The sequence below is a fragment of the Mycetomoellerius zeteki genome, unplaced genomic scaffold (genome assembly GCF_001594055.1).
Source record: "Mycetomoellerius zeteki isolate Tzet28-1 unplaced genomic scaffold, Tzet1.0 scaffold256, whole genome shotgun sequence".
NCBI lineage: Eukaryota > Metazoa > Arthropoda > Insecta > Hymenoptera > Formicidae > Mycetomoellerius > Mycetomoellerius zeteki.
The window spans coordinates 4,936-20,203 of NW_017257234.1; the positions used below are offsets into that span (position 1 = coordinate 4,936).

Sequence of the window (15,268 nt, forward strand, 5' to 3'; positions counted from 1 at the left end):
AAAGTTTCTCAATTTAAAAACCAAACAGATAAATATTGTGTGTTAGTGCTGGATGAAATGTCTATTACTCCGGGAAAATTTTACGACCATAGTTCCGGTACTGAGTATGGACATGTCACTATATCAGAGAAAGAACAAAAGAATATTGCAACTCATGCATTGTGTTTTATGTTAGCTGGATTGGCTAGTAGATGGAAGCAGACAGCATATTACTTTATAGGAACGACGCGATCACAGGAGATGTTTTGAAATTAATAGTAACCAAAATTATTTCAAAAGCGGAAAATATTGGCTTATCAGTTCAAGCTGTTATTTCAGATATGGGTAGTAACAATCAGTCAATGTGGAAGGAATTCAGCATAAAAATATCACGAATACAAATTAATTATTATTGCCAACATATTTGCGATGCAAATCGCAAATTATATTTTTGTTCGGATGTTCCGCATGCATTAAAAAATATTGTTTGTGGTTTTCTGCTGAAAAAAGTGTTCAAAATACCGCAATACTTCGTTGACAAGTATAATCTGCCAACTTGTGATGTTAGGGCTTCATACTTGTCTGATGTAATAAAAGAAGACGAAAATTGTGTTATAAAATTAGCTCCAAAAGTTAAGAAAGATTACGTAGAGGGAAATAAGTTTCATTTTCAAAAAATGAAAGTATCTTACGCTATGAGCATTATGAGCAATGAAGTTAGTTCGGCACTGCGATTTTTATATAATGACAATCCAAATGATGGACGTCAAAGTACCGCATAGTTTATTTCAGTTTTACGGTAATGGTTTGATTTAATGTCTAACCGAAAGTTATCATTGGCTTTAAGTAAATTAAAAAATGAAAAGTTCAAAGAAGTTATAGATTTTCTTAACGAAGTAATAATATTATTCAGAGACTTAGCTGTAGGAGATAAAGGTCATTGGAAACCGTTCCAAAGTGCTGTAATTTTATCCACCATGACTGTAATTGATTTATCACAATATCTTATAAATGATTGTGACTTTCTATTTCTTTTAACATCGCGTTTAACTCAAGATTGCCTAGAAAATCTATTTTCTGCTGTCAGAAGAAAAAACATAATTCCAAATGCTGTTCAAAATTTAAGAATAATTTAAAATTAATTACTATTGCTCAATATATGAAAGATATTAAAAACAGTAGTTACCAAGAAGATGACCGAGAGTATCTTTCAGAATTTTTAAATGTCATACAAAACCGTACTTCTAGTACTCACGACACAATCCGACCAGCAATTCGCACAGAGATTTACAATTACTGCAAAACATGCACTGTTACTTTAAACAATACAGATATAAACAAATTGCACTATATAGCTGGTTATTTAATAATGAATATTTTCAAAAATGAAAATGCTTGCAAAGCATGTATATTTGCAACAGGAAATAAAAATGCAAATTTTTATTACTATAGTACATTAACGCATTAGAGCTCGTCAAAATAATATCTTATTTTTTACTAATGCAACAACATTACGTTTTTTCATTCAAATTGAGACAAAGTTTCGAATATTTCAAGAATATATGAACAATCACAAAGAAAGCGTCAACTTAAAGAAATTTTTTATGGAAATCTGCCAAGATATATCATTCACTCTTCCACCTTGTCACAATTTGAAAACTAAAATTATTTCACGATACTATACATTACGTATGAGATTATCATCTAAAAAAATGCCTGTGACAAAAAATATAACTTATTCTAGTAAGAGCATGGCAATGCATCATTGTGTTTGTGATTTAAACATTTTAAGGCATGATAAATATTTATTTTTAATAGTTTTTATAAAATTTATAATAATTTTTGCTTGTAAGTTTATATAAATTTATAATAAATTTGTTTAATATATACTCTCTTTGTGTTTCCCTTTTTTATTTTTTTTTTTAATCATAATTTTAGTCACTAAGAGTAAGAAACTAAATTATGTATTGTGTTTCAGATGGTACAATCATCACTTAGGAGTGATTTCATCAATATCGATTAGTTTAATAATTTTCAAATAATTTTCTTATTCAATATATTGAATAAAGTAATATTTCTTATTTTATTTAATATATTGAAAAAACTTATTATTATTGATGAAGATTTAAATTTGGACCACATTAATCATTGTAATTTTATATCACTGTGACTCTCTACATTAGCGTACTTTACAATATACATTTTTCGATTACGTCAATTTGTTACTAAAGATGACCAAAACATCTAATTTGTTAATAAAGTTCATTTTTTACATATGTATAACCTGTGTCGGCTTCTATATTGGCATGATTGGCTGCGTTCAGCAGAGAAAGCAGCTTTGCAACTGTTGTAAAATTCTGAAATATGATTGGTTTATACATTTAGATCCAGTGAGGAACTAAGTGCAAAACCAATCATATTTTTGCCAATAATCTGCACAAACTCAAGACCGTGTGTTTTATTAAGTCTTCTTAACTCACATTAAATATGAGGTTAGAAATTTGTGTTATTATGCGATAAGTTTTCATCAAAATAAACAAGTAGTAAAATCATTATTTGAATATAAAATATTCATATCACTTCAGATTTAGTATCACTATGTGTAAATGGAAAACAACTTTTATATTCGAATTTAATATGTTTTGCACGTTTTTGTCTATTTTAACCACAATTCTATATATATTTACGAAAAATAAACTTTCTAATAATTATTCTTTACAACTTTAATATAACAAAGTTATAACAAACAAGTAGTGTTATGTGATGTATCAAAATTGGCGTTGATATATTGGCGCGCATTTCCAAGATCACGTGATTTCCGGTTTCACAACATCATGCCGGGCTTTGGCCGATCTCTCCTTTTAGTATCTGTAGGCGAGACTGGCGACAACGTACACTAACCTAGTCACCAAAGGATACCATTCCTGCCGGTGCGTGTACATGGTGGACTTGATTATATACGTATTAGTTCTGTTTTGGTTTTGTGAGTTTTTACTAGTGCAGTGGAAAATGACAAAAAAAAAGTGAGTGCATATCCGAAAAAACGCGAAACTTTGAAAACTGTTTGCATTGTTTGGTCTTCGCACTTTTATGTCACATTCAGTATTATGAGAAATATTACTAATAATCGATGGAAAAACAATAACAAATGTCACCGGATTAATTTTGTACACAATATATGCACGATTTTAACTCTCCACCCTGCAATCTCTCTTCCTCCTCAACTCTAAGCCAATAGCCATTCGGTACGCTTAGATTGCAGTGCCATCTATAGGTATCTATAGATACAACAATCGAGGATCGGTTTTGGCCGCGTGTCCTGAACACGCAGTTCGGCCTCCTTATCTCTATTCTTCATGCCGTGACCCATGAATCTTCGGCAAAGTATACGCACTTATCAGACATGGTCTTGAAAACTTTGAGAGACAAATTAAAGACTGTCGAATTATTTATAATCGATGAAGTATCCATAATTTCGAATGTGACACTTATGTTTATCAATCTACAATTATGTGAAATCTTTGATACGACAGATACAGATGATGATTCCTTTGGCAGAAAACACATTTTCTGTTTGGAGACTTGTTGCAGCTTCCCCCTGTTATTAGTTATATATCAAAAAATTGTTTACACCAGATGTAGTTTGCACCAGATGTAGTACGCTTTAGTTTACTGAAAAATATGGTATATATGTATGTTGTCGAAACATGACTTTTTTCTAAAGTGAAATGGAATTTGTCAAAAAAATATATTGATTATATCGATATATTACTATGAATAATAAAATTTATTATCGTATTCGAAGAACTTTATGATATTTCAAAGAGTATCATTGTTACGTCCAGTGGACTCCACGATTTCTTCGTTTTACAATCGTTCGATCAATAAAATAAGATAAGAACAAATTCAATCGATAACATAAATTCGAAGAAACTTTCCCAGCAGAAAAATATGTTTATTTAGAATTTAGCAACCCGCGATAACTAAGCATTTAATCTCCTCTCGAGCACCGTGGAGAAATAAATCTAATAATCATTTTCAACCCGCGCCGTTAGCACCAAGGTGCTAAGCCGGATCAAGAATCGATTCTTGCCGATAAGAGTCATATCATGAACGCGATTCTCGAGAGAAGGTAAGATGTTGAATCATCCCACGCCGATATCACGCACGTCTAATGATAATAGTCTTGCGCATAGGCTTAAGAAAGGATCATAAATCTAATAATGACACTTTCCGATGGTAGGAAAATCAACAAAATAATAACTCACGTTTCTTGCTTCCCAAGGAACAAGATTAACTAAATCCAGGAATGTTGATAAAAAGTAGATTACTTTTTCCCTTAAACAAACGCTGATAAAAGGGAAATAGGTAATTTGCAACCCATCCCTCCCCAGAAATGAAACTCTCCAATAGGTGATCGTGAGTCTGAAACCTTTAGGGAGGTGATACCTTATAACCAATAAGAATAAGAATGAATCAAAACCAACACAGCAGACGGAGCTAACTTGAGGGAAATTTCCCAATGACCAGTCAAAACTGTTATCATATCAAAATCCTGCGAACCTGATTCCCCAATTTCCCAATTAGACACATGCTACCACGGAACCACCTCCTAAAAAAACGACTATATGAACCACGACACCGCGAGACACGGACGGACAGAAGACAAAAAAAGAATTTTTCAAATATTCTTTCAAGGCTCAACAGATTAAATCAAAATAACACTCTCACAAGCCTTTATGAGCCAACACTAGAATTTAATGTGAAAATAAAAATTACATAGATGTACAATTTAGTACAGTAACACCGTAGACGTTTCGACCTTTGGTTGAGATCCTTTTCAATACATATTCACCCCAATTGATTGTCCCTTAACACAAATATCAAATCATAGTATTGTCCTATTAAATCCTGGTCATTAGATTGGTAAATTTACTGTATTGTACAAAACATATCTCACTATTACTTAAATTATGTATCATTAAAAAGTACAAATTTTTGACAACAACGAACTTACATGATTAACAGAATTGCATGGTTATTCATTTGGTACACGTTTCACTGGACTGTTAGATTCACTACACAGATGTTGATCAAAGTGAGTCAAAATATCTTTAATATTAATTTAAATTACTTACATGAGACAACCAAATCAAAACTAGTCATTTTCTCAGTTCGACAGATAAGATTTAACTGAGATCTCGCGAGAAAATAGCAAGCCAACAGAACGTCCAATTACAAAGTCAATGCGGTATAAACAAAAATATAATATAATAATTTTAAATTAAGAAGCGCCATAACGGTCAGAACGTTAAGATGTTGAACTATTGTAAATTCATTTAAATGAATTAATTTTTAGAAATGATAATTGCGTGCCGATATGGTTGTCGGACTTTCAACGCAATCAAATCTGAAAATATTAATAATCCCCCCAAATTCCCCAACTTAAAAACTGTAATAAAACTTATTGCGAAAAATAATGCCTCGGCCGGGAGTCGAACCCGGATCTCTTGCATTCCGTGCGAGCGTCCTAAGCCTTTAGACTACCGAGTTTTATTACAGTTTTTAAGTTGGGGAATTTGGGGGGATTATTAATATTTTCAGATTTGATTGCGTTGAAAGTCCGACAACCATATCGGCACGCAATTATCATTTCTGAAAATTAATTCATTTAAATGAATTTACAATAGTTCAACATCTTAACGTTCTGACCGTTATGGCGCTTCTTAATTTAAAATTATTATGTTTAACATTAGCGGTCTTTCAATCTTATTAAAAATATAATAAACAAGGAATGAAAGCATTACTTCCCAGAGAATAAGTCCATATATAAATCGTTGAGAGACATTGTATCATTTTGTAAATTAAGACCTAATTTTTGTCTTTTTATATATATCATCTCAGATAACAATCTTTTATGCCAAATTTTTTCTCTATCCAACATCTGCATGTTATCCCAATCAAATTCATGAGAATCATTTAATCGATGCTGTGTAATCACAGATAACTGCGTGATATTTCTATTAATGTGGTTTTTATGTTCATTATCCGAGTTTTTAGACATCTACTAGTTTGTCCTACATAAGACGCCTCACAATCCATACAATTAGAACATTGTTAAAATGATTACTCTCCTTTCATTTTAAAAACCAAAAACGACCTCGTACTCCCATCGCTTTTCAGAGATCACATGTGGTCCAGTTCCGAGTTATAAGGATTAAGTTCCTTTACTCGAAATTAGGACCGACGTATGCACTGCTCGTAGGAAACAGGTGTTATAGTGTCCCTTCGGGACGTTGATCCATATTCCGGAGCGATAAAAAGTGCGTCCGACTCTCAGGTATTCGCCTCTGCGCGTATACCTGTGAGATAAAGTCTGCACGTCCTTCCATACCCTCTCCATCTCTATCCTTGTCTCTCTCATTCGATATCTAATTTCCAAGGGCTTGGACGTAACAATCCATTATTTATCATTTCACTTATTGATAGCAAAGGATCTAGCGGAATAAGTACGATAAAAATGCCCCCACGGCTTTTAGAGTTAACCTATTTTTTTCTAAGATTACTCATATAAAAAGACACTTACATATCAAATTTTAGGTTTCTATATGGAGATACCTGATCAATAAGTTACAGCGAAAAAACCATTTTTAACAAATTTACGAATTTAATTTAGTAAAAATTCAAATAAAATTCTGAAAAAATTCTGAAAAATTGGTTACTCCAAAACACTTATGAGGATTTTTTTAAAATCTTTTCAATGCAGAATTTCAATTCTGCAAAAAATAAAAATAACATTTAAATATTTTTTCACCCCAATTCCGTTGATTCACCACCTTAAAAAAATTTCATGTCAATTTCTGTTCAACTTGTCTAAAAAATATATTTTTTTTAGATTTTTTCGAAATATGGGCCACATTGAGAAAAATTCAATTATATTTTTTCGTTAATTTGATGAAATAATGAGCAACCGTCTTTATCTGATCTTTAATATTTTATTTATCTATAAAATTTTCTCTCTTTTCATATTAAAATATTTTGATGAACACAAATTGAAAGTGACATCCTCATTTTTCAATCATTGAAATGTAGTTATTTTTATTTAATTAATTACGAATTATATTTAAATGTTAGATTATCGTTTTTAAAAAATAAGGGTGGTGGTGTTATAACTAGATGTTCAACTTGCTTTACTCTGCCGATGAAATGTTCCGTGATACCCGAAACGTTCGGTTTTACATTTAATGTTAAAGTGAATTTATTTTGATCAAATTAGAATTTTTGGTCGTTCACAATTATTGGCCTTTTATTAATTAATGTAATTACATTTATATTCTGACACACACAGTTATCTCATATATTATACTAATATATCATACAGGGTGGTCCACGTAAAGCGTTACAAGCTAATACTCTAAAAATATTTGTCCTATCAAAAAGTTGTTCATGAGAAAGTTTCATATATTCGAGGGGCCTTTCTAATTACGTAAACAAAAATCCATCCCCGTTCCCTCTTGAAGAGCGGCGGAGGGTAACTTCGAAGTTTCAAATGGGACCCCCTCTAAAATGTTACATATTTGGATTTTACTAAAACTTTTCTTTGGGAAAAACAAGTAAACTTTGTTTGAAATATTTCGTTGGAAAATGCTCTTATCAAAAGTTATGAACATTTAAACCTTTAGCTATTTTATTCATGATTGAACTCCATTGACACAAAATTGTGTTCATAATACAATGAAAACGAAACCGACTTTGATGTTAACCAAAAGAAACATAAATATACACATTTATCGGGAAACATAAATACAGATCTACTATGTATTTAGTCAATTATGAGCTGATTTTCATGCTATCAAGTTCGAAAATCATGGCTCATTTTGACGTGGAAGTTAATATTTTGTTAATTCTGAGAGAAGGTGAGAAAAATTATTGAAGTGCAGCGCAATCATTTTTAGAACGTTATAATATTAAAAAATCGCATATGGCATTTCTTCGTTTAAAAAATCGTTTGCGTGTACGCGTGTACATGGTCAATTAAGTGCAATTAAAAGACAAAAAGCAAATCCAATAATTAATAATGATAATTATGCTAATATTCTCGCTGCAGTTGAAGTAAATTCACATGTCAATCAACGCGAATTAGCAAACACATCTAGAGTTGGACGATCTTCAATACAGCGGATTTTGAAGAAAACAAAAACTTCATCCGTATCGTTTGATTTTGACTCAGGAACTTTTGGAAACTGAATGTCGTGTAATATTTTGGATGCGTGATGCCATGATAAATGATTTATTTTTGCAAAATATTCTTTTTTCTGATGAAGCAACATTTATTAAGGTGAATCCAGAAATGTTGTTTAGAGTTAGGCAAAGTTTTGTGAAAAGAATTAATAAGTGTTTAGATGTTCATGGTCAGAAAATTTAATAAAATAAAAATAACAGAAAAACTATAAGTCTTATTTAATTTATCATTAATTTCAATGCACTCTACATTAGAGTTTAAATGTTCATAACTTTTGACTGAAGCATTTTTCAAAGAAAAGTTTCAGACAAAGTTTACTTGTTTTTTCCCGAAGAATCCAAATATGTAACATTTTACAGGGAGTCTCATTTGAAACTTTGAAGTTACCCTCCGCTCCTCTTCAAGGCGGGACGGGGGTGGATTTTTGTTTACCTAGTTAAAAAGGCCCCTCGAATATATGAAACTTTCTCATGAACAATTTTTTGATAGGACAAATACTTTTAGTTATTAGCATGTAACGCTTTACGTGGGCTACTCTGTATGATATATTAGTATAATATATGATAACTGTGTGTGTCAGAATATAAATGTAATTACAATAATTAATAAAAGGCCAATAATTGTGAACGACCAAAAATTCTAATTTGTTCAAAATAAGTTAACATTAAATGTAAAACCGATCGTTTCGGATATCACAGAACCCTTCATCGGCGGTGTGAAGCAAGTTGATCATCTAGTTATAATACCTCCACCTTATTTTTTAAAAACAATAGTCTAACGTATAAATGTAATTTGTAATTAATTAAATAAAAATAACTGCCTTTCAATGATTGAAAAGTAAGGATGTCACTTTCAATTTATGTTCATTAAAATATTTTAATATGGAGAGAGAGAGAATTTTATAGATAAATAAAATATTAAAGAGCCGATAAAGACGGTTTGTGTTGCTCATTATTTCATCAAATTAACAAAAAAATATAATTAATTTTTCTTAATGTGGCCCATCTTTTGAAAAAATCTAAAAAAAATATTTTAAAAAGTTTTAAAAATGGAGTTGAATTTGCAACATCCTTGGTTTTTTGATTCGATCGAACAGAAAAAAATCGCAGGGAGCCATATCGGGTGAATTTGATGGCTGTTGAATGGTATTCGTTTCATTCTTGGTAAAAAATTCACGGATGTTGCAAATTCAACTCCATTTAAAACTGTAAAAAATCGAAAACCGCGCAGAGGTAGATGTACTCAAGACGGCGTAACTTTTACAAATGTCAAGCTATGACGATAAAATTTGGTGGAAATGTCAATGATAGATGTGGCAACCTAACCAAAAAAAACAGAACTCAAATCAACTGACTCAGAGCATCACCTGGTGGTAATTCCGGGAACTTTTTGATCAAGATGGTATTTGCTCATGGTTACACATAGAAAGAAAGAGTACCAACAATGTAGAAAAACTGTAGACTCTATCTTACATCACGTCTAAGTGAATATATATGGATTTTCCTACACATATCCTAACAAAAAAGAACCGGAATGAACATCGAGTGTCTGTTACTGCGATGCTTGGTTCCAACTACCTGAAGGCGAGTCATAGGTACAATGCATCGTATACTCATTTTGCGTGCGTACTGGCTGTGTCTGTTTGTATTTTAGAAATATTAAATAAAAATTTTTAAGGTGGCTTTTTAGTAAAGTGTCGAAAATTTAGGGTGCCTCATCTCCATACAGTATAGAACATTGAAAGAATGTTGCTAAGATGTTGCAATGTTGAATGTCGAAGTGTCAATGTTTTATTAATGTTGTATCTATATTGATTCTTCTATATTGATTGTTAATAAATCCGTATAACAAATCAAACTAACAAAGACTCCTTATAAATCAAAAGAAATTGGAAAGAATAAGAGCAATAGGAGTCAGGCGCAGAAGACGTCGCGCAAATAATACGTAAAGCGTAAAAACTTTTTTATTCTATTAAACGCGCATACATGTTTCGGCACTTTTGAGCCTTCTTCAGAGACACCACAAATTAACATATATAAACTGTGAATAAAAGTTATCTTGTCATGGTGAGCTCCTCTACATCGAGAATTTAAATGCCAGAAATTAAACCCAAATAAGAATGAAAGAAAAAGAAAAAAAAATAAAGGAAATATTGGAAATATCGAAATAGAGAATATGTAAAACACACACACACACACACACACACACATACACACACACACACACACACACACACACACACACACTAATTTATCAAAAAAACTTTAACATTATAATTAATTATCCCGAAAATAAAGACGCTCACCGTGATCACAAAACACCATATCGCAAACATTACTATTAATAATTTGTTACGTCCTTGGAAATTAGATATTGAATGGGAGAGACAAGGATGGAGATGGAGAGGATATGGAAGGACATTCAGACTTTATCTCAGGTATACGCGCAGAGGCGAACACCTGATAGTCGGACGTACTTCTTATCGCTCCGGAATATGGGTCAACGTCCTGAAGGGATGCTATAACACCTGTTTCCTACGAGCAGTGTGTATGTCGGTCCGAATTTCGAGTCAAGGAACTCAATCCTTACAACTCGAGACTGGACTACGTGCGATCTCTGAAAGGCGATGGGAGTACGAGGTTTTTGGTTTTTGATGAATTTGGCGCTCAAGCCAGTATACGAGATATATTTCCTTTTTTTGGTAACTTGAGAGTACATTTATTTTACTATGTGTGGCGCTTAAGTCGTTTAATATAAAATTCTATTATAACGATCATGAGCTACGAGCCAATATGATATACGTATATTTGTTACAAAGTTCAAATTAATATATTATAACACATGTTTATATTTGCGCTTGATGAAATAGTATAATGATAAAACGGATCAAATAATAAAAATTCAAAACCTAATAACCTAATACAAAAATTCAAAACATAATAACATAATACAAAAATTAAACGTCGAAAATTCAGTTAGTAACAATGTTCATAATTATACACAAAACGTTTCGACCTATCATGAGATCATCTTCAAGTTGTTAAAATAATATCCGGGATATAATATCTTTAATATATATAAAAAGAATAAAAATTATTATACGTGTATATGTAACATTGGCAGACAACATATCAATTGTAAGATTACAATAGCAAAAATATTAAGACGTAATTTGATGTATCTCCTTGAGTTTGAATGCACTTAGTACTCAGTTTGGAACAGTTCGCTCAATATTACTGTTGATATGTTGTCTGCCAATGTTACATATACACGTATAATAATTTTTATTCTTTTTATATATATTAAAGATATTATATCCCGGATATTATTTTAACAACTTGAAGATGATCTCATGATAGGTCGAAACGTTTTGTGTATAATTATGAACATTGTTACTAATTTTCGACGTTTAATTTCTGTATTATGTTATTATGTTTTGAATTTTTGTATTAGGTTATTATGTTTTGAATTTTTATCATTTGATCCGTTTTATCATTATAACTGCTTCATCAAGCGCAAACATAAACATGCGTTATAATATATTAATTTTAACTTTGTAACAAATATATCATATTGGCTCCTAGCTCATGATTGTTATAATAGAATTTTTTATTAATTGAGCCGTTTATTTGATTTTAACTTGATTATACGTGAGTTTAAAAATGCGTTGAAATACACTACCTTTTTTTTACATTTATTAGACTATATTTCGGTTTACATACGTGTATGTTACTTAAAATCTTTATTAAACTTTTGAAATCTAACACGGCTTTACATATTAAAATTCGATTTCTGGAAGCTTGTCTTAATCTTGAGTTGACTCCGCCATATCTCAACTTTACGAACAGATATGATAACATCATTTTACATAATCATAACTCTGTTAAAGCCTGTTCTACAATAAGACGTATGTCGTTGCCAGATGTCGCTAACCGTATGTCGAATGTTGCATGTCAGATATTATTACTACATATCATTCTACATTTAGTCGCAGTTAGTTGCAGTGTGTCGTAGTGTGAAAAGTGAGGTTATAATTATCAATGAACAATAAAACTTTAATAATTTGTTGCAATTTGCTATTAATTTGGGTACAAATTACAAAAATGAGACTTGTTAAAGAACAAATATCAAGTAAGAAGAAAAAGATGGTGGGTTAAACCTCATATTTCTGTTGATATGCGAGAAAATTTTGGTGCTCATAGAAAACTATTCATCTATTTTAAATTACACGATCACGAAGAATTTTTTCAATTTACATGAATGTCTGTACAACAATTTAATTATTTACATCATCTTTTGGAGCCAAAATTACGAAAGAGGAGTCGCAGAGAACCTTTATCATCAGAAATTCGTCATGCTGTTACATTAAAGTATTGTAATTGATTAAAATTATGTTTATATATATTCACTCTCTTGTCATTTATATATATATATAACCAATCATTTATAAATTTTTAAGATTAGAGACATTATTATAAAACAAATTAATAAATTAAAAGTTACGAGCTTAGGTAAATGTTTATTGCTAAACAAAATATAATTTAAATGACAGACGTTTTGATCTTATACCCGGTCATTATGAGTCTATTGTTTAAACTATATTTTGTTCAAAATTACTAATAAACATCCAGATTTATATACTCCTTGTAATTTGTAGGGGAGGTCGGGGTATTATTGGACACGGGGTATTGTTGGACAGCGCGATATTTTTCCCGTTTGTAACGCTTGGGGTCTCCACCAACTAGCATCGACTCGTCTCATCATAATCTCATTTTCTATTGAGCACTTGACTTGTTTTGACGCATTGTTACCTCGCTATGATAGCAAACAGAATTTTGATGTTTGTAAAGTGTTTTTTTCACTTAGTGTTTTGTTCATTTTGACAACATTTTTCGACGAACCAAGTCAGGTAAATATATTTATAATATTCTTTGAACTTTAAGCTTTCGACGCATATAAGAGTTTTGTATGAAATTTGCATTGTGTTACTTATACGCCGACATGTTGTAAAAATGAGCGTTCGGGGTATTATTGGACACTTAATTCTTGACAGTTCACAACATAACTTCGTGTGTTTGATGCGTATAAGTGATTTTTCATGCATAATTTCAACAAAGCATTAGTTTTTCGGCAATTTCTAATCGTGATCGAGGTGTTCACTTGAGTTGTGCCGGAGCAAACCCGAACACTTTCACGTGCCTTAACTGCGATTCTCAATAATTTTCATCGATATTTTTCACTTTATTTTATTCATTATAATATATTCTTTCCTTTTCATTAACAAATAAACGTTTTCCAGCAATAATTTTCATTTTTTATCGATTTACAAAACTGTCCAATAATACCCCGAGATTTTTGAAAATCTCAAAAACCAGTTTTTTGCGCCAACTGATACAGAGTGTACAATTTTAAACAATTAGGTCAAATTGCTGGTACCAAAAGAAAGGTTATTTATCGTACCACAAAATCAAGCTTTGAAATTTTGAGAAAAAGCAATTTTTTTTAGAGTTTCCGGACAAAATAAAAGTGTGTCCAAGAATACCTCGACCTCCCCTACTCCTTGTAATTAATTAATTTGATTTTTATCCATTTAAGGGGGGAGGGTCATGTAAACAGGCGTTTTTTTACGAATTTATTTAAAAGAAATGAACAGGTTTATTAAATTTTAGTAAAAAAACATCGTAATATTAACAATAAATTCTGTCAGAAAAAATTTTTTTAGTGCTATAAAAATTCAAAATGGCGACGCTACATCTGCTCAAAGATGACTCGTTTTATTTGCGCAGTGCAGGCTACAAGTCGTCTTAATTATCTGAAATAAAAAAACCAAAATTTTTTCGTTAAAATATGATCTTGCGCAAATCTTGAACCTAAATTTAAAAAAAAATCTAAAATTAAAAATTCAGGACACTTTAAAAAAAAATCGATCTTTCTTTTTACAAACAATTTGTTATAAACAATATTTATTATTGATTTTTTAATGATATTTTAGGTTCAAGATATGATCAATAAGTTAAAGAATATCTGTGTAAAATTTGAAGTCGATCGGTCAATTAATTTTTGAGCTAGGTTGCACGGCGTGCGAAAAAATGTGTTTTGAGAAAAACGCGTTTAAAGTTTTCGATAGGAAAAAGTAGTATTCAATTAATGATTAAGTAGACATACCGCTATATAAGTTTAATCTGCAATGCCAATCTAATATGCTTTCCTCCTCTGCGAAATCGTCCATTTGAGCCGTTAATTCCTGTTTTCGAGCTGTCCTGGCCTCTTTTGATCTGCTGTGGCTTCTATGGTTCTGTCTATTCACGCGATTAGTGTCGTACGTATTGGCGAAAGTTTAATGCCAATTTGAGTTTATAACATTAAAAATACATTCTTCAGATGTTAAATGAATTTTATAAACAATAAAAAAAAGTGTCAAAAAATTCGATTTTACATGACCCTCCTCCCTTAAGCTTTAGTTTTTTTAAATTATTATAAACTTCCCATTATTTTTAGTTTCCTTGCTCATGGTGATAGCATTACTACAACGACACGATTTTTTCGTATTGGGAAATCAACCCTATACAGTATTATTCCTGAAGTGTGTAAAGCTATATGGGAAACTTTACAACTGATATATCTACGATGTCCACAGCAAGAAGATGAACGGCTGAAAATTGCAGATGAATTTAATAACATCTGGAATTTTTCAAACTGCATAGACGCAATTGATGACAAACATTATTATATTCAAACTCCGGCTAATTCTGGTAGCGAATTTTATAATTATAAAAACTTCTTTAGCTTTGTATTAATGGCCATTGCTGATGCACGCTATCGTTTTATTTGGGTAGACATTGGGAATTATGGTAAATTTACTTATTTTTATATTATTAAAATGTGTAAGAGTAAAGTTTCTTTTAAATTAAGTTATAAAATATATTCTAATTAGGTTCTTTCAATGATGCGGGAATTTGGTCTCATACCACTATGTGTCAAGCTTTGAAGAATAATACAGCATCTGTTTCACAAGCTTGCTGTTTAGATAATACTAATATTACAATA

General features: G+C 31.1%; 1 protein-coding gene across 1 annotated transcript; it reads left to right on the forward strand.

The window, feature by feature from the left end:
• Nucleotides 1-10,613: 10,613 nt before the first annotated feature.
• On the forward strand, nt 10,614-15,072 carry LOC108723956 (uncharacterized; the record flags this gene model as incomplete). The annotated part of the gene is made up of 2 exons (XM_018450033.1): nt 10,614-10,693; nt 14,720-15,072. Coding segments are annotated over exons 1-2 (433 nt in total), but the record flags the coding sequence as incomplete, so codon positions are not given.
• Nucleotides 15,073-15,268: the final 196 nt, after the last annotated feature.